The 23,331-nt window shown below is 50.6% G+C and overlaps 2 protein-coding genes across 2 annotated transcripts in view; both read left to right on the forward strand.

Moving 5' to 3' along the window:
• The first annotated feature begins 1,409 nt into the window (after positions 1-1,409).
• HBEGF (heparin binding EGF like growth factor) lies at positions 1,410-7,767 on the forward strand. Its single transcript, XM_058815457.1, has 6 exons — positions 1,410-1,508; positions 1,749-1,925; positions 3,830-4,007; positions 5,871-6,026; positions 6,141-6,233; positions 7,308-7,767. Exons 1-5 carry the CDS (start codon positions 1,466-1,468, stop codon positions 6,211-6,213), a joined length of 627 nt encoding a protein of 208 aa, XP_058671440.1. The 5' UTR covers positions 1,410-1,465; the 3' UTR covers positions 6,214-6,233; positions 7,308-7,767.
• A 1,697-nt stretch (positions 7,768-9,464) lies between these two features.
• Positions 9,465-23,331, forward strand: part of PFDN1 (prefoldin subunit 1) — a 31,768-nt gene continuing 17,901 nt past the window's right edge. Inside the window, exons 1-2 of the mRNA XM_058815500.1 lie at positions 9,465-9,517; positions 9,713-9,879. Coding sequence (XP_058671483.1) covers positions 9,485-9,517; positions 9,713-9,879 — 200 coding nt within the window. The 5' untranslated portion in view covers positions 9,465-9,484. The remainder of the gene's footprint in view (positions 9,518-9,712; positions 9,880-23,331) is intronic.

Raw genomic sequence — 23,331 nt, forward strand, 5'->3', positions numbered from 1 at the left:
GCAGAGGCAGGCAGGTCAGCAGCCTGCACACATCCCCCCCCTCGCCCGCTGCCAGTCCTCTGTGCCAGCTGACGTGAGCTGGTGCCTCCCTCTCCCGAGGTGCCAGGGCAGCTGGCAAATGCTGCCCTCATACACTGCCCGCACACGCCCAGCCCGGCCTTGGGGATGTGGTGGGGGCCTGGCAGGGGCAAAAAATTCCATCCCAACCTGGGGGCCTCCCCAGGAGCCAGTGTGCAGGCCTGCCCAGGGACACAGCCCCTCGCCCATGCCATCACCTCCCTCCACTGCCAAAGGCTTTGGGCTCCTGATGGCCGGAGGAGGCGGAAGGAAAAACATCCAGCAAACAATTGCAAAAATCAAGTCTGAGCAAGAAGGAGGGTAAGAGCGGGGGGGTGCCAGATCCGGTGGTATTCCTTGGAGACAGCAACAACAATGGCAGGAATATTTGCTCATGCCTAGCTGAGCCCAAACCAGCCATGGGCCGGGGGCTCGGGACCTCGAGGAACTGACCAGGGGCCTCTGCTGCCCCAAAGGAGAGCTGGGGCAGGACCCTGCACTCACCTAGCACTGATGTCAGTGACATTTTTTGTGCTGTCACCTGTGCTGAGGATGTTGCCAAACACAGCACACGGTTGCCAGCATGGTGAAGGACACGGGGAAGCTCTGGCAGTGTCCAAACGCAGCAGGCTGGGACAGGGACAAGGACAGTGGCTGGCTGGGGGGGTGTTGTGAGATGAGGCTGTGACTCAATCACTTGGGCAGCATAGGAACAGGAATGGGGCTTTGGGGACAGAAAGGGTCTCAGCTGCAATCTCAGATTGCCACCACTTCCTCAGCCCACTGCTAGTGCAGTGGCACACGAGTGGCAGTCTGTCCCCTTCCTGAGGACCATCCCATCCTCAAGGCCAGGAAGAGGTGCAGCCCTGACTCCTGAGGTGCTGCCTCTCACCTGATGCTAGTCTTGTGAGCTGCACTCTCTCCCCCAGCACGCTCGGGGTCCCTCGGCCACCTGCCAGGCAGGATTTGGGGCCACGGGGACCATCGGGATCCCTCTCCTGTCCCCTTGGCTGGGGCCACACTTTTCCCGGCCATCTCCTGCCCTCTGCGGAAACCCTTTATCTCCCTGGTCTCTCACCGCCCGGCCCGGCCCGGCCCGGCCCACAGCGCAGAGCGGCACAGGGGTGGCGGTGGCTCTCGGGTCCTGGCCCGTCTCCGGAGCGAGGAGACCACACCGGGCCCAGGCCAAGGTCCCGGGACCCAGTCCCACTCTCAGCCAGCGGGGCGCCCACGGGGGTCGCTTGGGGAAGCCCTTCCCATGGGGCGGGACCGTATCTTAGCCTCGCCCCGCCCCGCCCCGCCGCCTCTCAGCTTTCTACCCGCCGCGGGGCCGCCGTGTCGGAGAGCGGGCAGTGCTGCGGGACCGAGCGGAGCGCGGCGCGGCTGGACGTGTGTGTGCCCGTGGGTCATGGACGGGCGGGCGGTGCTGATCCAGGCGCTGCTGGCGGCAGGTACGGGCTCGCGTGGGGAGTGTCCCGGGCGCGGGCAGCGTGTCCCAGCGCCGTGCTCGGCTGAGGGTCCCGGACATGTGGGGGGATGGTTTTGGGCAACGCGGGCATGGCCGGTTCCGGGCACGGGTAACGCGGTCCTGGTCCCGGGTGCGGGCGGGCGGGCGGGAAGACTGGTCTCTGTCCCGCGTGGGGGCCCGGGCAAGGCGGTGTCAGCCCCGCTTCTGACCGCTCTCTCCGCAGTGTGCTCGGCGGCGGCGGGTGGGCTGCGCCGGGACGAACTGCACAACGAGGTGCTGCACAAGGGCGGCGGTGGCGGCGGGGTGCCGGTCCCGGCCACGGCCCCGCTGCTCGGCGGCAGCCCGGAGAAGGAAGGCGGCGGAGCGGCCTCGGGGGACGACTTCAGCGAGCTGCCGAGAGGTAGGGACGGGATAAAGGTCCCAGGGCGGGGCTGGGGTCGCGGAACGGGCTGGGCTGGGGGCAATCAGAGCCGGAGAGGTGGCGAAGGTGCCGGGCTGGGCTCGGCTCAGTCCCGCGAGTGCCCCGGCACCATCTCCGGTTCCGCTTCGGAGGGACTTGTAGTGGTGGGTGGGAGCAGTCTCAGACACTGGCGGCAGCAGACCCGAGTGGGAGTAGCCCGTGGGGCACCAGCACGGAGCGGTGGCGCTCCTGCCGGGGGCTGTCCGTGCTCCTGAAATCCCCTGCAGGGCGGGTTCCAGGGCGTCCCGGCTCTCAGCTGCTTGGCCGGGAGGATCAGAGCCCCTCGTGGCGGGGTTGCCGTGTCCGCGGGCCCGCGCTGCCCTCACGGCCGTGGCCGTGGCGCGGGGACCGCCGTGAGTCACCGCCGCCCACGCGCGGCTGCTCCTCATTCCGCGGCAGGGCTCGTCAGCCGGCAGCCCCGCCACGGGGGCGGTGGGGGCACCGCTGTTCGCTGGGCTCCCGAGCACCCACACCGGGCTCCGTGCCCCGGGCTGGCACCAGAGAGTGTCCCGGGGGCTCTCATGGGGGTTGGACGGGGGCTGAGGGTGTGAATGTACCTGTGCCTCGCACACGCGGCTTGTGGAGGGCAGTACCTGGCACTAGGAGCGTGCTCTGCTCCGTACGGCTCACCCTCCCATTTTTCCGTGTTTTTCTTTGCTTTCTGGCTGTGCCAGCAGACTGTGACAAAAAGCTGGCAAAACCGGGCTGAGCCGCTCGCAAAGGGGGGACTCAGCCCTCGGGAAACGCAGCAGTGTGTGTTGGCTGTGGCTGGGAGACAACTCTCAGGGCAGGAGAGGCAGGGGACGGAGCAGCCCCTGCTGTCAGCCTCCTCCGGCGGTTTCTCCAAGCCGCAGCGTTTCCTGGAGTATCGGTTTTCTCCAGGCGCGGCGTGGAGGATGTCGACACGGCTTTGCTAGGTGTGCAACCGGTGTGTGCCAGCACGAGAGGTGCTGGTTCCGTGAGGAAGTGGTTGAGTTGTAACTTGGGCAGGTTACAACTTGTCACGTTGGACTCTGCTGTGCTCTCCTTCCCGAGCAGCCCCGGGCTTAATTCACCGGGGTTACTGAGCACCATAGCTCGGGGGGGAACTAAAAAATCCTCCTTGGAGCAGAGTGCTCTCCAACACCTCAGCACCTAAAGAGATCAGTCTGGGAGCTGGTTTATTTTGGTATCTGCACACCTTAAAAGCCATTCCAGTACCGTTGTTAGTGTTGGGCTGTGTCTGGGTGAGGAGATTGGTGGTCTGGTTTCCACCAACCCGACAGGGGTCTGGCATGGCACCAAAAGCCGCTGGTTACTGCACCACAATTAAAACATACCGTTGTAATTCATGGCAATGATGCCCTCACAATCTCCTGGGCTCTGCAAAACCAAAACTTAAGGCAGGCTTGCTCTTTTAATCCTGCCCTGGGGTGAGTAAGGCATCCTTGTGCCCACGGGAAGGAGAGTCCATCAGAGCCATGAATAGGGTCTTAGAAAAGTCTGTGCTTGTCAGGGAAATAAAGGCCAGATAAAGGGGCAATTAGCAATGTTCTGTATTCAGTGGAAACTGGTGCATATAATAGCAGCATTTGAGATGTATAAAAGCTCTGTTCCCCCTGCCCGACTCCCTTCTTTCCTTGAGAATTGTTCTTATGAATTGGAAAGGCCATGATATTTGTGAGGAGCTGAAAAAAAAAAAAAAGCCCCTCCACCCGGGGCTCGGGGGCAGGTCCCAGCACAAAGGGCTGTGGGAGCCAGGGCTGAGCAGTGGTGGCAGCCCTGGGATGTGGCTTTGCCTTCCCCTTGCTTGGCACGTGGAGCTGATCTGACTGCTCTTCTCTCCTTCCCAAATTGTTTTCCAGTTGCCTTCCTGTCAAAGCCTCAAGGCCTCGTTACTCCCAAGAAAAAAGGCAACGGCAATAAAAGAAGAAAAGGCAAAGGCCTGGGGAAGAAGAGAGACCCGTGCCTGCGGAAGTACAAGGATTTCTGTATTCACGGCGAGTGCAAGTACATCCGAGAGCTGGGAGCTCCCTCTTGCATGTGAGTTCTGGTGTGTGCTGTGCTGGGGGAGCCTTAGTCATGGTTCTTTCAATTCTCCAGGCCAGGCAGAGGAAAAGCAGAGATATTTTTAGTGCATGTTCCCTACCCATGCAGGGATAACTCTGACTTAGCCTCTTCCTTGTAATTCTTGAGAAGTGTCCACCCCTTCCCTGTCACAGCCTTAGAGCCAGGGTTCCCTGTCAGCACAGTGAGTTCTGACTGAGCTGGGGACTGCAGAATGGTGTGTGGGGCTGGGGTCTGGCAGCTGAGGGCTTCTGCAGGTCTGATTTGGAAAACCTCGTCCTGACCCTGTAAATGCCCCACTCTGAGACCTCTGGGCTCCTGCATCTGTCAGGGCACATCAGTGCAGGTGGGAGGAGCATCTCTGCCATGCCACTGGCAAAGTGGAGTGGAGGCAGCACCTTTGGGGACAGACTGCCAAAGTCATGCCCAAGTTGTCCCTTGGCCTGATGAAAGACAGGGCTGTGTACCCCTCCTTGCCCATCCCCCTGGGGTGCAGAGCAAGCAGGACTAGATGAGGCCAGTGAAGGAGAAAGTATTTGCCTGCTGCTGGGGCACCTGGATACAGCACTGCTGCTGCAGGAAATACCCTGGGGTGCATATTTGATCCCCACTGACGTGGGCAGGACTTGAGCTGGCAGATATGTAAGAGGCTTTGTTCTTCACTATCAATCCTCTGAGCCACCCAGCCTTGAGCCCAGGGAAGATAATAGCTCCTTGGCTTATGGTGCCCACAGGATCTGCAATCTGCAGGGATCAAGCTCCACAGAGCTCCTCTAACTCCCTGGTTCCTCCCTGTTGAAGCTGTCATGAAGTTGGGCCCTTGCATGGGGGACTCGGGACTGCCAATGAGGGGACATCTTTACAGGCTCAGTGTGGGTTGTGACACCCTGGCCTAGGACTGGGACAGCCAGGTGTCCCCTGCCCAGATCCCTGGGGCTGGGAGAGAAACTGGGACACAGACAAGCAGCAGGGATTTGGGGGCTGGCTGTGTCTCTTCAGCATGGTGGTCTGTCCCTGGGTGGCATCTCTCAGAGCCATCAGGGTTTTTAGTAACAGTGGCCAACTGCCCCAGTCTCCTCTGCTGAAGAGGCCTTGGTGTTGCTTGGTGTCACTTGGCTGTGGCTGCTCTTGGTGCTTGGCTGTCACAGACTCTCCTGGAGTGTTGCTTCCTGGGGCGCAGGGTGGAATGAGGGTGCTGCTGGGCTGGATCCTGCACCTTTGCCATCTGCCCAGCCTTGCTGCTGTGCCTGGGAGGTGATGCTGCATGTGGCATTGTGAGCCCAGGAGCTGGGCTGAGTCCGGCTTGGAGATCAGCCTGAGGGTCAGTGGTGCTGGATATAGAGGGATATATTTATCTGATTGCATCAGTGCAATGTGGCTCAGGGAGGGCTGGAAGCCTCCCAGCCTGTGTGGAGCGTTATTTCTGTTACATGAGCAACCTCCCAAGTCTCCAGGGATGGGACACCTCTGAGCTGGCAGGGTGTGCAGGGACATCCTGCTCCATGGGAAATGCTGGCCCAGCTGCCTCACTGCTCCCTTCCCACTCCTAGAGGTGCTCTGGGCAACCTGCCTGGGGGTGACTGGAAAGAGCACAAACCCCAGAGCCTTCTGCTGAGAGAGACCTCAACCCTTCTAGGAAACTTCACTAAGTGCAGGAGAAGCTTAATTTACCAGGCCAATAGAAATGATGGTGACCTCCCAGCTCAGGGGTGTGGGGAAACAGGCAGGGTGCTGGTTGAGGCTGAGCACAGAGGCATTGCCTTCCTGTGGGTTGTGGGGCACACAAAGACCTCCTGTCCTTGCTCACCACTGACCTTTATGAGTTTCCTTCTTGCCCAGATGCCAGCCAGGCTATCATGGGGAGCGCTGCCACGGCCTCCTCTTGCCGGTGGAGCACCCGCCCAGCGCGTACGACCACACCACAGCCCTGGCCGTGGTTGCTGTTGTCCTGTCCTCCCTGTGTCTCGTCATCATTGCAGCCCTGCTGATGCTCAGGTGAGGGGGATAGCACTGAGCTCCCAGATCTGTGTCCCTGGGAAGATCATGTGCAAGAGGAGGGTGACAGGGGTTTTCTCCATGCCCTGAGCATCTCTTTGCTTGGCTTCACAGGTGTCACAAGAGGGGTGGCTACGATGTAGAAAACGAAGAGAAAATCAAGCTGGGCATCACTGTGAATCACTGAGGATGCCAGGTGCTGGCAAGGTGAGCCCCTGGCTGGGCATGGGGCAGCTGTGGGGCTGGTGGGTATGTGGAGGCTCTGCTGTTTCTGCTGTGGGACTGCTGTGTGGATTCTGTGCCAGAGCTAGGCAGGAGCTGAAGGCAGCCTGAGTCTGGAGAAGCAGCTGGCTGAGAGTCTGGGCTGCCCTGTGGAGCTCCAGTCTTCTTTTCTCCCCTTCCTGCTGAAATCCTGTCCCCTGGCACCCCTGTCATTCCTATGTCCTTCTTTCTAACCCCAAGTCCCTGCTCTGTGCTGGTGTTGCATGCTTTGGAGATGTTTGGTAGTAGGGAAGCTGCTTCTGTTTTGTTTAGCTTTTTCCCCCCGCTCATTCTGCTCTCTCTCTGACCCTCTGAGTCACTTCCCCTCCTTAGATATTGCCTCTATTTATATACATGTGTAAAAAAACCCCTTTCCTTTTCATTCCCACTCTGCTTATTACTTGCACCAAAGCAATGCCTATCAGCTTGGCATAGGGGAATCTTGCTGCCAGCCCATGCCATGTTCTTCTGGCTGGGCTGGGATGTGTGCTCTGCCCCAGGGGTGGCTCTGGGGCTGGGTGCTGAAAATCTGTCAAACTTCCTCTGATCTGACCTAAACCCTGACGTTAGATGTAGTCATACATATTACAGCTACTTCTCTTCTTAAAAAAAAAAAAAAAAGAAAGAAAAAAAAGAAAAGTCATTGTTCTTTGTGAGGATGAAGTAATGCCTTTGGAGAATTTCTGTCATGCTCATCACAGTGTTGGGGGTGGGAATTTGGGCTGTTCATAGAAGTTGAATTTTCAGGAAAGAGACTTGGCACAAGGCTTTCCTCACTGTCTCCTTTACCCTGGGGGTTACTGGGGTGGACGTGTCCTGTGGAAAAAGTGCTGTGATCCCCGGAAGGGGGGAGCATGGTGGGGTACCTTGGCTCCCATCCTCCCGGGTCCAGCCCCGAGGGTGGCGAGTGGGGCTTGGGTGGGCTGGGTGCGTCGGCACCTCCATCGCAGCTCACAGGGAGCGCTCTGTGGCAGCGCAGCCCAGGATCGCGGTGTGAGCCCTCCCTCCTCTCTCTCTCAGGAGCCGGCACTAACGCACTTCTACCTCCTGGAAGAGGCGAGACCGCGGCGGCACGGGGCTGCGGCACGCTGGGGGCTCGCCGGAGCACCGGGACGGCAGCGGCGGGGCTGCTCGGGCAGCGGCGGCACTGCGGCGGCTCCGCGGCCACCTCCGGGACGGTGCTGACCGGGGGTACGGGGACTCTCCGTCCGCTGCAGTACGTGCCGAGGAACAAGCTGTGAAAGGGAGGAGACCGAGCTCGGGGCTTCCTTCGCCGCAGAAAGGGGGGGAGGGTAACAGCTATTTAACAAGATATTTTTCATTTTAAATTATATATTTATTTTAGATAAACTGTACATAGTATTTATATTTATTGTAGGTCTGGCCCTGCATGCTTCGTGTATGTAAAGGTGACAGGGTCAGACCTCCCTTATTTTTTAAGTGCAATGTAATATTCTAATAAATAACACTTTGTAACAAATGCTTGGGTCGTTAATTTAAACATGGAGGTGGAAAGGAGTCAGAATTCTGAAGGCTGTGTTCAGCACCAATTCCATGCTGGTGGTGGGCTATTGCCAACAGCAGCAGAGATCCTGAGTGTGTGGTCAGAACTGCTGGATCAGCTTGTGCCAGCCTTGGGGAGCAGTGTGGTGTAAGGGGCTGGAGGCAGGATCCATCTCAGCTTGGCCCCATGTGGATTATTTCAGAGCTTTTCTTCATCTTTGCCAGCTGGTGCTTGGGGAGGGGTGTGATGTTTGTGGGTCTGCTCACCAAGCAGAGCTGCCTCCAGTATGAATAAAGCCACTCTGGCCACTGATCTGTTCAAATGGGAATGGTACCTGGTTTTAAGGCAGCATTTGTCATTTAGACGCTGGCACAGGTTGCCCAGATGTGGCTGCCCCATACCTGTGGGTGTTCAAGGCCAGGCTGAATGTGGCTTTGAGCAGCCTGGTCCACTGGAAGGTGGGCTGGATTATCCTAAAGGTCCCTTCTAACCAAATCATATTATGATGGTACTATGATATGGCAAAACTAAAAAATCCAGAGGTGGGATCACGCCCCTTTTCAAATGAATCCCGGCTGTTCTTGGGGGGATTGGAGATTCCTGGAGCAAAAATCACTTCATACAGTGATCAGGAACGATTCCTTACTTTGCAGCAAAAATAACCTCCAAACCAGTTCTTTCCTCTTCCCTGGGGGGAAGTGAGAGCGGGGTAGTTGCTGGCTCTGCTAGAGAGCCATGAGGCAAAGAGAAACCAACAGGATCCTGGGCCGCATCCAAAGGAGCGTGGCCAACAAGTCAAAGGTGATTTCTCCCCTTTATCATGTACAATTCTGGTGTCTCCAACATAAGAACACTATGGAACTGCTGGAGCAAGTCCAAAGGAAGCCACAAAGTTGGTAAGAGGATTGGAGGATCTTCCCTATGGAGACAGACTGAGAGAGCTGGGGCTGCTCTGGTGGAGAAGAAAAAGTTGAGTAGAGAACTCATTGCAACCTTCCAGTGTCTGAGGGGGCCACCAAGGAAGCCAGAGAGGGACTCCTCACCAGGAACTGTAGTGATGGGAGAAGAAGTAATAGGCACAAATAGAAATAAGGTAATTTTAGGTTAGATATATGGAGGAAATTCTTTATTGTGAGGGATGGCAACAGGTTGCCCAGAGAAGCTGTGGCTGCCCCATCCCTGGGACTGTCCAAGGCAGGGTTGGGTGGCACTTGGAGCAACCTGGGATAGTGGAAGGTGTCCCTGCCCGGGGTAGGGGGGACTTGGGAGGAGATGATCTCTAAGGTCCTTTCCAGCTCCTTAGGCAGGGATGGTTCTCCCCCTCTGGCTGCTCCAGGCCTTCTCCAACCCCCGGGCCGGGCACACCTACGCGGGGCCGGCCCGACGAGCTGGTCTCGGGCCCACAGCCCCACCGGTGCAGGCGGCCCCGGAGGGCACCGCAGGGCGGAGCGAGGAGCCCTCACGGGAGCCCCCAGCCCGGCTGGTGCCGGTGCCACAGCAGTCCCCAGCCCGCTCGGGGCCGGCGCTGGTCCCACAGCAGCCCCAGCCCGGCCGGTGCCGGGGCCGGTCCCACAGCAGCCCCAGGCCGGCCGGTGCCGGTCCCGGTGCCAGCCCCGGTTCCACAGCGCGTCCCGCCCGCGGGTGGAGCCCTGACTGCCCCCGCCCCTCCGCTCATGCGCTTTACGCGGACAAGATGGCAGCGCCCGTGGATCTGGAGCTGAAGAAGGTTTGAGACCCCCGCCCGCGTGTTTCTCTTTCATATGCGCTCCCTCCTTGTGTCCCACCCTTCCACTGTGTGTCCTGCCCACTGTGCGTCCTTCTCCGTGTCCCCCTCCGTGTCCCGGCTCCGCCGGCCGGTCCCCCCAGCCCAGGGCCCGTTGTGCCCCCGGCGCTCCTCACCCCGGCGCTCTCCCCTGGGCAGGCCTTCACGGAGCTGCAGGCCAAGGTGATGGACACGCAGCAGAAGGTGAAGCTGGCCGACCTGCAGATCGAGCAGCTCACCAAGACCAAGAAGCACGCGCACCTCACCGACACGGAGGTGATGATGCTGGTGGACGAGACCCGCATGTACGAGGGCGTGGGGCGGATGTGAGTATCGGCCGGGGCCGGGGACGCCACCGGGAGAGGGGCCCCTGGATTCAGGAAGGACAGTGAAAGTCTGCAGCATGTCCGGAGAAGGATAACGCAGGTAGAGAAGGGGTTGGAGCACAAGGACTGGCTGAAAGAGCTGTGATAACTCAGCCTGGCGAAGAAGAGACTCGAGAGGAGCCTTCTTGTTTTCTTCAACTTCCTGACTGCAGAGTGGAGTGTAGTGGTGGTCAGCTCTTCTCCCAGACAGCAAGTGATGAGAGGACATAGGCTTAAACTGCACCAGGGGAGGTTTAGGTAGGTCATTAGGAAGAATTTCTTCAGAGAAAAGGTGATTAAATATTGGAAGGGGATGCCCAGGGAGGTGGTGAACTCACCAGCCCTGGAGGTGTTTAAGGAAAGAATGGACATGGCACTTATTCCATGATCTAGTTGACAAGATGGTGTTGGTCATAGGTTGCACTCAGTGACCTCAGGGGTGTTTTACAACCTGATTGATTCTGTGATTTGGAGTCCTCCAGCCTGAGGCTCTGTGAAGCCTCCAGGCTGCTGCCCTGGGCAGGAGGCTCTCCACAAAGAGCATGTTAACTTTCTGCCAGCACGTCACTTGTTACCTTTTTCTCATTGTCTTCCATTTTTAATTTCAGCAATCTGCCTGCAAATGCAGCAAGGCTTATTCCTTTACCTCTTGGGGTTAGGTGCTGGCTGCCTTTATGAAGGGCTGTTACAAATTATATTGGATTTGTGTGGTTTTGCTTGCTGGCTCAGCTCCTGGCGTCAATGCTGTCCTCTGCCACCTCAGGGGGGTTTGTAATTTCAACTAGCAGAATGCTGTAATGCCAAATGGCATTTGTGGGAAGGCCCTCACAGGTCTGCCTAGCATCAGTCATTTCCAGTGTTGTTTATGTCAAACTCCTTGAAAAGCCCCTGTGCATAGCTTCTGTGCTCAGGGCTTTGCTGGCACAGATGTTTTACAGAAATGTCCTTTGCAGTGTCATGCCAGGGAATGGATCTAATGTCATTGCTTGGATTTTTTTCAAACCTTTGGAAGTGAACATAAAGCTTGTATGAGTAGTCCCAGTGCATCCTTAAAGATGTGCTTCTGTGTGTTGGATGGCTGTCAAAAGAAACACCTTAAACCAGGCTGAGGTGTTCTGATTGATTTCTGCAATGCACTTTGGTGGGATTTCAGCAACCTCTGGTAGAAGACCCTATAAAGTGGTTTTTATACAGAGAGGTTTCACCAAATAAAGTGGTTTCAAATCTGAAACACGTGCTTGCTTGACAAATGTCACATTAGATTTCTGCATTTCTGATTTGAGAAAGAGGATTTTGTCTCATGTGAGTTGGGTAACAGTGATGACTGCCCAACTCGGGATGTGGTTTGTGAAATACTGGATCTGCTCAGACTGCTGCCAACAGGGGAGATTGTATCAACCTTCTCCCTGCCCTGTTTACCCCACCTTCTTCGTGTCAGAGTGGCTGATCACAGGACCAAGCTGTGAGCCAGGTCAGCCTTCCAGTGCCCTCATCCCTCAGCCCACACAATCTCCAGATCAAGCTGTAGGGAGGTGGCAGGATGGGAAGGCAGGAATGGTGTGTGCTTTGCATTTTGAGAGTTTTCAGGGGAGTTGTACCCAGGCTAATGGAGCTGTTCAGAGTGGCAAGGTTCCCACTAAATAAACTTTTCCAGGTAGATTAAATGTTTCTGTTGGGTTTGGTGGGGGTGCTGGTGACATCAAAAAGAGACAGAGTCTAGTCTCTTGCAAGAGGGGACTGATTGACCTGGGCAGGCTGTAGATGTAGCAAACACATGTGTTTAGAGTAGTCATGAGATGTCTCAAAAGGCTTTTTTTTCTGTTTGGGTTCTTCACAGAGCAGACAGGTGAAGAATAAAAGATAATTCTGGAGTCAACATGTTTCTCTAAAGCTTTTTCAGAATTTGAAAGTCTAGAGTGCCTTTGGATGGGAGAAGTCCCTCAAGGTACTTAAGAATGTGAGAGTGTTGATCTTTATGGTTAAATGATCCTGTCTGTGAATCAGGTGGGGAGCAGATGTTATTTCATCACAGTCTGAAGTGCATTGTCTGCTTTCTGCTTCTGCCTCCTCCTTGGGAGTGAGACACCTTCTTGATGTGCTGAACCACTTACCCTTGCTGTGTGCAGGAGCCCCAGTCCTGTGGGGAGCCCTCTCTTCCTTCCCTTTCCTGACCAGACAGGTGTGAGGCAGGGCTGGCAGCTCCGGCTCCTGGGGGATGGCAGAGGCGCCAGCAGGGAAATATTTACATTGTGATATTGTTTAAAAACTGAACTCTTCATGGCCTTTCTTGTATTAGTGGCTATGCAAATACAAATTAAGGGAGTGCTCTTCTGCTGAATGCTGTTCATTCATTCTTTTTTTTTTTTTTCCTTTTTTTTCCCCTGCTAAGCTTGACAGGGTGTTCCTGTGAGCTCTGCCTGTCCTGGCTGTGGGGCTGAAGCTGCCCTGCCAACTGGCAGTGATGCACTGGTGTGATTTGTGTCACTTCCTAGTGCAGACAGCTTGCACCAAGTACATGAGGAACTTCCTGAAGCCCACTCCACCTCTAGCAGAGAATTTATTGCTGAAATTTGGGCTTTTGGCAAAACAGGCTAAAGCAACCCTTGAACAGGAGTTTAAATCCAAAAGCAGTCTGGCAATTTGTGTACCGCTGGAGACCAAAGGAGGTGGTCACTGTGGTTCTTCTGGACATAGAAGCCATGTTCTGTGAAGTGGACTAGCAGACGTCCTGTGTGGACATGAGTTTGGCCACCAAAGGCATATTTGTGATGTCCTAATTTCATTTACGTAGTCCAGCATGGAAATACTGGAGCTCTAAAGGGTTTCAGTTACCCAGGAAGGGTGGAGGTTTGAGTCACTGTTAACTCTGATTATCAGGGTTCTTCTGCTTGAATAACTAAATTCTTGAAGTAAGCTTTGTGCTTCTATTCCTGTGCTTAACTTTTTCTTTTAATTTCCTTTTTTCTTCCCTCAGACCCATACTTAGAATCTGGCATCTGATGGGGTTTCTGTGTTTTTCCTCCAGCTTGGGTGGATGGGCTGTATGCAAAGGGCTAGCATGTACCCTTCTGTAGGACAAGATACTCCAGGTCTTCGTAGAATTTGAAGGCTTGAGAAACTGTGGTGATGTGCTGCATCCTGGGAGGAAGCCTGCCTGCTTTGGTACTTCCTTCTGCATTACTTGGAAAGCAGTTGTGTGGGTTTTATTTTCTGAACCCCTATCCTGAGTCTCCTTCTTTCCCAGAAAGCTTTGCCTTCACTGCTGATGAATGTCAAAGTTTCATTTGTTGTTCCTCAACTTGAGTTTGATTTGGGGTTTTTTTGGGAGTATTGCAGTTTGTGTAACAAACCGAGGCGAGGCCTTACTGGGCTCCACACGTGGGGCTCAATTTACTTTTGCTAAAGCTATTTTTGCTCTGACAGAAGAAATGTCAGTGCCACATAGTATGAGCTGATGAATTGCTGTGCACTGTACATATCTGTGAGGCTGGGAGCTCATCTGGGTGCTGGCATCTTGCCAAATACATTTCAGTTCTGTTACTTCATACTCTTTTGAAGGGCCTGTTACGTAGCCTGAGACAGCTACCACTGTGCTGGACTTCTGCTCAAGCTATTTGTGAACTGATATCATCGTGTTGCTTTGAGAACTATGTTGAAAGTTTAAGCTTCAGAATTCTGTCTGAATATTTCAGACCTTTCCCTTTACATTCTTCTAGCCCATAACCTGGACAAGATCCTTATTTACAGGAGAAAAATGTCTGGCACTTGGTGTGGGGCACAGTGAGGAGAGTGCTGCAGATTTTCATGCCGTGCCAAAATAGACAGTCAATTTTGGTTTGATATTGCTTTATCATCAGTTTACTTGTACAGCTAATGGGAGAACCCTTAAAAGAGAAAATATAAGTATAAATCAAGCAAATACTGTAGCACAACTTTTGGCTCAAGATTTTCTGCAAGCATAATATATTATCACAGCTGTCCCTATAAAATGACTTTGTACCATTACAGTATTTTATGGGACAGCTGTAATAACATGATTTTGAATTTAAAAATTTTTTCAAAGAGTGGTTCAGAATTTTGGTGGCTGAACCATATGCATGTGGAACCTGAGAGAGAATTAAATATACTTGATGATTTCTTGGGTTTAAATGCATTGTTGCTTTTATGGTGATTCATGGTTTTGTTTGAAAATGAGACATGATCAGTCACTGTAAGCTCTTTCCTGAGCCCTCAAAGGCAGCAGTCCCTGCTGCACATCACTGGGTGAAGCTGCAGGAGCTGCATTTCCACTGTTTGTGTGTGTGAGGTGTTTGTGTGTGTGTGTGTGTGAGGTGTTTTTGTGTGTGTGTGAGGTGTTTGTGTGTGTGTGAGGTGTTTTTTGTGTGTGTGTGAGGTGATTGTGTGTGTGTGTGTGAGGTGTTTGTGTGAGGTGTTTGTGTGTGTGTGAGGTGTTTTTGTGTGTGAGGTGTGTGTGAGGTGTTTGTGTGTGTTTGAGGTGCTTGTGTGTGTGAGGTGTTTGTGTGTGACGTGTGTGTGTGAGGTGTTTGTGTGTGTGTGAGGTGTTTGTGTGTGACGTGTGTGTGTGAGGTGTTTGTGTGTGTGTGAGGTGTTTTTGTGTGTGTGTGTGTGTGAGGTGTGTGTGTGTGAGGTGTTTGTGTGTGTGTGAGGTGTTTGTGTGTGTGAGGTGTTTGTGTGTGTGTGAGGTGATTGTGTGTGTGAGGTGATTGTGTGTGTGAGGTGTTTTTGTGTGTGTGTGAGGTGTGTGTGTGAGGTGTTTGTGTGTGTGTGAGGTGATTGTGTGTGTGAGGTGTTTGTGTGTGTGAGGTGTTTGTGTGTGTGTGTGAGGTGTTTGTGTGTGTGTGAGGTGTTTGTGTGTGTGTGAGGTGTTTGTGTGAGGTGTTTGTGTGTGTGTGAGGTGTTTGTGTGTGTGAGGTGTTTGTGTGTGTGTGTGAGGTGTTTGTGTGTGTGTGAGGTGTTTGTGTGTGTGTGTGAGGTGTTTGTGTGTGTGTGAGGTGTTTGTGTGTGTGTGAGGTGTTTGTGTGTGTGAGGTGTTTGTGTGTGTGTGAGGTGTTTGTGTGTGTGAGGTGTTTGTGTGTGTGTGAGGTGTTTGTGTGTGTGTGAGGTGTTTGTGTGTGTGAGGTGTTTGTGTGTGTGAGGTGTTTGTGTGTGTGTGAGGTGTTTGTGTATGTGAGGTGTTTGTGTGTGTGTGAGGTGTGTGTGTGAGGTGATTGTGTGTGTGTGTGAGGTGTTCGATTCTGCCAGCACTGAACACTGCAGCTGCCCTGTGCTTCCTGCTCACATGTCAAAAATCTCACAAAGAGCTGAAGGACACCCAAGGCTTAACCTTGATGGTTCAGCTGCTAACTATAGGCTGGTGTGTGAAATCTGAGTGGCTCCTCCATGGCTCTGTGGGGAAGGCTCGGTGCAGGCTGGGCGATGGAGCCTGGCTGCCGAGGGGCTGACAGGTGCTGACACCAGTCCCAGGCAGCAGCTTTGGGTGTTGCTTTCTGGCGAATTTGTGGTTTATAAACCTAAAGTTCCTCCATGTAGCTATTGGAAAAGGGAGGATTTATTTTCCACAGTAAGTGTGATATGTGGAGAAGTTCAATCAGGCACTGAGCTGTGAAGAAAACAAAATTTGTGTCCAGCTGCTTGACTGCTGCTGCTGCTGCACATTGAATGAGCTGTTGGGAGCTGGTACATGAGGAATCAAAGGCTATATCGGCGTAAGCCAAAAGGTTTTCCATCCCACAGCTGGTTTTTATTTCAAGTTTTTCCTGATTTTGAACTACTCACTTTTGTTGCAGCCTGAACAATGATTTTCACAGTGTTGTTAGGTGTGAGTGGGACTAGAAGTTTGCAAGCTCTTTTTAGAGAGCTGTCATGGAAAGCAAAAATGAGAATGATGCATGCAGGGGTGATGCAGTAGTTTTCTGTGCTGCTGCCTGTGACTTGGTCTGTGAAGTAAGGGGCAGGAGCTTGTCATCCCCTTCCTGGTTAATTGGGAGGGTGAGAGGAGCAGAGCTGGTCCATGGACTGTGGTTACTGCTGGCAGTAATGAGATACTGGCAATCTGGACTCCTGGATTTGGTTCCAGCTCAGAAGGGGAGCTTGTTCTCTTGGGCACAGGCTCCTTTTCCAACTGACATCTCATTTCCAAACACATTCCTTCCCCAGTGCCCTGCCCCCGCTTCGTTCTTGATCTTATTCCTGCTGCCCAGGGCTGCTCATTTGTAATCTCCTGGATATCTTGGGCCAGTTATAGCTCTTCTGCCCTGCTGCTCTACATAATTTCTCCATGCAAGACTGAAACGTCAGAGAAGAAAAGATTTCCATGGCTTGTGTGCAAGATGTCTATCTGCCCCATTCTAGGAAACAGCTGCACTTCTTTAAAGAATCAGCTTTAGGCAGAGAACTTGGACACTCTGATAAGTCAGTGTTTGTGAAATACATGAGGAGTAGAAGCAAGAGTCTTAAAATAAAAGTAATAGCTAATTTAAAATACAAATAAGTCCTTTACTTATCCCTACTGGAAATAAATCTGTTGGTTATAGTCCCCCACCTACTGCGTGGGTGTTCTGATAGGAGATTAGCAATACAGCTTTTCCTCTTGCTTGTCTCCCTTGCCTGGTGACATTTAACTCTTTAGGAACGTTTTTCTGTTGGGACTTAGGACTATGATGTTCCCACAAGTCTGTTCCATTCTTTTCTTTATCCCTGAATTTTTCTCTACCTGTTACCTAGACAACACAGAGGAAGGAGCTACCTGAGTAAACTTGAGGTGAAATCTAAACTGAGAAGAATAAGGGTCAGAAGGGAGGCTGAGTGCTCCTGCAGGCTGCCCTTGTTGCTAGAAGAGGGTGTTTGATGTGCTGTGAGCCAGAGGCAATGTGCTCTCATGGAAATGCCAGAGCCTTCAGGAATCCTGCTCACTCAGGGCAGGTTTGCAGCTTGGGCTCCTGTGCATTGAGGGCTGTAGTAATGAACCTTGGCTTTGTCCCTGCCTCTAGAGAGAGGGAAGGTGAGATCCCTTGCAAATACAGCCCATCTCTTGCTTCGTGGCTCAGAGTTCTGTTTGGATATAGGCTAGACAAATATTCAGTGTTCTGAGAGCTGACACTGCTCCTGCTTTTGTGACTTGCTGTGCCAAATGACTTTACAAAACCATTATGGAACATGAGTGATGATTTCTGAAGTTTTCCAAGCACTTAAAATGTCACTCTGGTATTCTGAAACAGCAAGGAGCTTCCATTAATTTTAATATTTAGTGGATTTAAAGTACTGTATTTTGAAACTTCTTTCCCATTTCCTGAAGAAAATGTTAGAATCAAGGGTGAGAGTCCCTGGAGAAATAATGAATTCTAGAGCACTTCTTTCAGAACACAGGCCTTTTAGGTTTAGCGCAGAGGATGTGACTTTCCTGCAGCAGAGAAGAATGGCCAGATCACTGGCCCAAAAAAAGGGTCCCTGCTGTATTTCTGTCTTTCTTGGAAATGCCCTTCCAGGTGTGCAGTCAGTGGATATTCAGCCAGAAGGACAGGGTGTGACAAGGTACTGAGGGCCCTCAGCTCTCACAGGGAGGTGCCTAGTCAGTCCCTGAGCTGGGATGTGAATGTCAGCATAAGATATAAATTTTAGGTGGAACAGCCTTAAAACAAATGACAAATCTCAGTCTGAACATGCTGGCCTTGCCACCTGTTCAAAGCCTGAAAGAAGGGGAGGCTCATTCATGACCCCTGAATTAAAAGACTGAATTAAATATGAAGAAACCAATCCCATGGCATGAGAACTCCATTTTACACCAGTTTAATTCAGAGATGCAAGAACCAAAGTGCTGCATCAAATCTTGAACCAAATGCAAGACAATTTCTGTCTTGAATTCTTACTTTGTTTTCTCGAAAACTATTTGCTGAATTAACGGAATGTTTTGGCCAATTTAGCAAAATAAAAAAAAATAGAAGTTTGTTCTTGCTGATTAGGACACAGCAGTGTGGTTGTTTTAGTGCTAGCTAATTTAACTCCAGAGTCCAGAAATATCTGTCTATTAGTGTTGTGCTTGAGTGCTTTTGGCTCAGTTATCTTTGTGTCCACTGCTGTGAAGTTTTCTGTAGTGCTTTGATGCTTTGTTGTAGCAGGATTTGGGATGTGCAGAAGCCAAGACTGTGCTATTTACCCACAAGCTGAGTCTTCCTCCTCACTTTGCATTTCAAAGGTTTCCTCCCAGACAAGGCAGAAATATTTTTTCTATTTTTTTTCTTTTCCCCTCTTGCAACTGGGGATGGAATCAAAAAAGATGGATCCTGATTTTGCCAGTTTCTCTGTACAGGGTCTTAGGGAGGGTCTGCTGCTAAGAAGGGCATAAGTTTTTCTGTCAGAGTATAACAGTATCTTCATGTCACTTCATTTGCTGCTGCAAAGTTCACCTTTTTGATCACAGAATATTTATCAATAAGAAAAAAAATAAAATAGAAATGCCTTTAGGATTATTCACCAGGGTGCTTACACCAGCGTTTGCTTGTTTATGTTTTCCTTGGTGCATATCCGTGTGGTGTTGTAGATATTTTTTTTTTTTTTGTATGTTAAGCATTCTTCCATAGGGATTTCTTGAAAATAGAGCAGATTTTAGAAATGGATCTTGACTTCCTATTATTGGAAAAATTTTTCTGTTTTCTGCTTCTTTCTGGTACAATCCAGACTGCAAAAATCTATTTGAGGTGCATGTGTGGTTGGCATGTTGTAGTCATTCCCTTGGCTTAAATAAGCCACTGCTCATCAGTGCTACATACTAACAAATTGTATAAAAACAAAACTAGAAGACAAAACCACTAAATCAGGAATATAGTGAGGCAGAACCACTCAAGGGGATTTCAATTGCATGAAGTGCTGTTGTTCTTGCAGTGTTTTCCCATGTGGATTTAATCTCAAATGTTATGAATTCCTGTATGATAGAGAGGAGGCATTTGCTTGCTTTTTTTTTTAAATTCCATTTATGTCAGTTGAGCCTTGAAAAAGAATTTATGATGTTCATTAAAAGCAGACCACAGTACTATTTTCTTTTTTTGGTTTGTGCTATATTTAATACACACTTAGAGGTATATTCCTGATGTCTTTTTTTAAAGAACCCAACATGAACAATGGTATAAATCTACCATCTAGTTAAGTGTCTGGCAATGCAGAAACTGCTGTTTGCAAGCTGTGTTACTATCTTGGCTCGAGGTAATGTAATATGCTGGAGCTATTGAGAGATGCCCCCCAAAAAAGTGAAAGCTCAATGTAAACATGGCCTGAAGTGCAGCCCAAACCCCTCGGTGGGGCTGGGCGCGTCAGGCCAGCCCTGCTGAGCTTTGGGGAAGCCAACAGCGTGGAATTCTTTCTTCAAATCCTTTAGCTCCTTAGAGTAAATAGGTTTATGGCTTACAAATGTTCATCTGAGTAAAAGTTACCCTTGTTGGGGCCTACATAAGATGAGGTTTGGCTGATATCCAGCACTGCTAATCCTGAGCTCTGCATGCTCTGGTGTGTCAGGCTGGCTCTGCACAGGTTGTGCTGCTTACTGGGGATGTCTCCTGCCCAAACAGCTCCTGGTGCTCATCCACCTCTGTGAGGGCAGCAGCAAAATGTCATGTGAGCTATAAACTGCTGCTCCTTGGAATGTATTCATGTATAATCCTCCCACATAAGCTGTGGGATTTGTTTTGCTTTAAGGTATTTGGGGGGAATAGTTGGGGTCAGCTATATCGAGGTGACCCAGTGAGACGACTGACCACTAAAATAAATGCAAACATAGGAAAAGCTTCAACTCATCTGTTCAAACTCCATCTGTTCTGAACCAGTTCTAGTTAAGGCATATGATCTGTTGATGGGAGATTCAAAATCAGGCTGAAAAAATGTGAAACCTTTAGACATGAAGGGTGGCAGCATAAGCTATAATTAGTGATGATTTTTCTTTTTTTTTTTTTTAATATTGCTTCCTTGTCTTGTTTGGAACTGGGTAATTCATCTATGGTGACTAAAACTGGAATTTGGAGGGGTATAAACTGTGCCTGGTATGAATTGCATAGAGAATCACATACAGAAGCACCAGCAAATCCTGGGAGAGTAGAAGAGGACTACTGGGTGCTGGCAGTTCTGCACAGCTGGTTTTGGTTCAATCAAGCTAGATTGCTTGGGATCAGCTCCTTGGAAGCCTTTCTTCCATTGGCTTTGAACAGTACTTAAAATGCAGTAATCCCCTGCTGAGTCTGCTCAAAGCTTGAGCAGCAGTGCAAGTTCAGAATTAAAAAGCGTCTTTAAATAGATAAATGCATCACTGGGCTTAGCCAAACTTTTCTCACAGAGTGGTCTAAGGCGAGCACTTGGTTTCAAGGGGCAGGACATTTCATGTAAACACTGCTGTGATATACCACAACATGTTAGGTTGTTTAGAACTACAGTAAACATGTTAAAATAATGTTAGGGCTTTGCACAAAGTTGTTTGTTTTCTTTTCAGTTTTTGTAGAGAGTTTCCCAAGTGGAATGAGAACCATGTGGGTAAAGTTACAGTGGTTCTTTGTGTGAGCTGGGAGCCAGGTGAATGGACTTACAGATGTGCCATTCATCATTATTCTGGCAAAATAACACTGGACATATATACCTGTAAAATTGTCTCTGTCTGGAATTAGGCAGAGAGCTGCAGAGATCTACATGGAGCCAAGTGGGAAGAGCTTCTTTGCAGACTGTTTGTGTGGGGGTCCTGTGGCCTGTTGTGGGGCTCCTTCCCTCCTGGTTTGAATACTGGAACACAAACAGCCTCTTGCACAGGCAAGGCAGGCAGGAGAAACACTGGGACCACATTTCCTTACTCCAAGGGCAGAGGAGAGGCTGCTCATGCCCAGCTGCCTGCCACTGAAAGCTCCAGCTGTAAAGGCTGAAGTTTGTTGCAGTTGCAAGTAATTGAAAGTAGGGATTCTTCATGGAAAACCTGAACTATGAGCATCACTGTGACTCCACCTTTAATAACTTTAATGACTTGTATGTCATAATGAAGAGTGGCATGTGCTGAACAAACATCTCCATAACCTCATTCATTAAGAGGCAAATCTTTCAGAATCCAATATTATGTCTCAAAGTCAAGTAAACAGCACATTTTGGTGCAAACAGGCTGAGTTATGGAATTACTTACACTGGGCCATCATCAGTTTGTGGGTGTGTATGTGTGACACAAAGGAGCAGACAGATGATGAAGTGGGCAGCTCTGCTGACCTCACAAGAGTCTGAAGCACTTTTGGGCCAGAGCATCAGGGAGTGCAATATAGACACTGATCAAATGAAAATTATAATAGAAAATTAGAATTGTAAAGGGGTAAGAGATCCCTTCAGAAAGAAACTAGCAGTGAGCCTCAGAGAGTGTATATAAACCACTTGCTCTGCCTTAGGGAAACAAAATTCCTGGTATGGAGCTTGCAAGGGGAGGAAAATAGAAACAAGTGGGAATATTTAGAGTGAGGTTTCTCTTTCATTTCACTTGTGCTCTATTTCTGTTCCCATATTGCACTTGAGAACCAGCAGTCACTGGGAGCCAAGCCTGTAGGTGCAGTCCATTGGCATCCACTTGGCTCTGCTCCATGGAGCTGTTCTTGTTGGAGCCCAGGTTTGGCTGAGCACTGCTGTCCTCAGGGACCCCATCCTCTGCAACTTTCATTTCTGATTTTCTTTGGTTTGTTTAGAGTTTTTACCATTATTAGCAAGTCCTGTTCTATTTTTACTGGCTGTTCTCTTCGAAATGGGTGGCCAGGTGAGATGAGGTGAACTTGTCCATTCTGACCCAGATATTTTTTGTGTTAATTTAGCAACAGTGAAGAAGTTCCTGTGTGAAGAGGTGATTGTTACTAAGCTTTGTCATTGCCCCTGTGGTGCTGAATCACTGTTTCATGGTTGATAGTGTGGGTGTCATGTTTGACAGGTCTGGGAGTGTGTGCTGTGACGCTTCACTGAGAGCAGGAGGATACAAAAAAATCTCTCGTATCTGGGGGAAGACTCGGTTTGCTGCTTGTCTTGTGGATTAGCAGTGCTTAAACTCCATCCCAGTCCAGCACACAAACTCTGGGGGCTTGGAGCCTCCCATGAACTCTAGCAGAGCTGTGGAAGCAGCTCTTGGGTCAGTATTGCTGTGTCTCCTGCTGGGCTCTGCACCACTGAGCAGAAAGGGGCTCCTCAGCTCAGTGACTCTCATATGGGGTCAGCTCTCAGCTGGTGCTGAACCTCCAGGCACAGAATTAACTTCATGTGTTTGAAAGGCTCAGTCATAAACTCACTCAGGGAAGAATTAAGTTGTCAGAATGTACCATACCTCTTTGATGAGCTTGGAAATCTGTACATAAAATAACTACATCTAACTGATACCAGGCAGCAGAATGGCACTGCCTTGTTTCTCCAGCTTGGTGAGGGAAAAACCTAAAAATCATCAAGTTGATGTGTTACTTAGGGTAATTGGAAAAATGAAATTTAGATTAAATTTAAATTCTGGTTTATTACAAATGCCCTGCAGCACTTCTTACCTAATGAGCAGAACAAACTTCTGCTTTTTCCAAGTGCTGCCATAAACCACATTATTTCCTTAGGTAAAAACTTTGGCCAAGATCTCCACAATATGTGTATCCCAAACTAGATGCTAAAAAACTGATGTATTTTTGAGTCCTGCTTGTGTTGGAAAGCAAAGCTACAGATTTGAACAGCTAACTGTGGGTGTGGATTTACAGTTCAGCTTTCAAAGACCTGGCCTTTGGCATCTTCCAGGGTGGCACCTGTGCTCTTGGGGCTGAAAGCTCCGTGGTCTTGCATCAGGGAACTCAACTGGCTTTGAGCAGCACTGGTGAAGACCTGCAGGATGCTGCTGCCCAGCTCAGGGACATCTGACCTGCTTCTGAGCAACTGTGTGAACAGACCCAGGTTCCATCCCACTGTTTTACAGCAGGCAAAAGCAGGGTGGTTATGTTTGTGCCCAGCTGCCTGCAGAAGTCTCATCAGTGCTAATTTCAGCCATCCAGTTTTAATTTGCTGCCCCATGTCTGCCAGAGCATTGCAGGAGGGTGGGAAGGAGGATATTTTCCCTGATGACTGCTGTTGACATTTGCAGAATAAAAGTGAAGTCAGGCAGTTGTTTGTTGGAGGTTTTGGTGCCTGCAGCAGTTGTGAGCCAGCCGGGATCGCCCAGTGCCTGTCACCCAGCAGGGACATTCCCAGCTGCAGCATGGGGAAAATTGCTCAAGCTGTGCTGCTTTTGAACTTTGTTTTTTAGACCAGGGACGTCAGGGAAACCAAAATGATCAATCTTCCTGTACAATTTGGGGAAGCAAATGAGAAGGGATTGTATTCTTCTTTGCTGCCTCCACAAAAAAAGGAAATAATTCAGGAAACGTTCACATACACAGGCAG

This window comes from Ammospiza caudacuta, chromosome 16, assembly GCF_027887145.1.
Source record: "Ammospiza caudacuta isolate bAmmCau1 chromosome 16, bAmmCau1.pri, whole genome shotgun sequence".
Lineage (NCBI taxonomy): Eukaryota > Metazoa > Chordata > Aves > Passeriformes > Passerellidae > Ammospiza > Ammospiza caudacuta.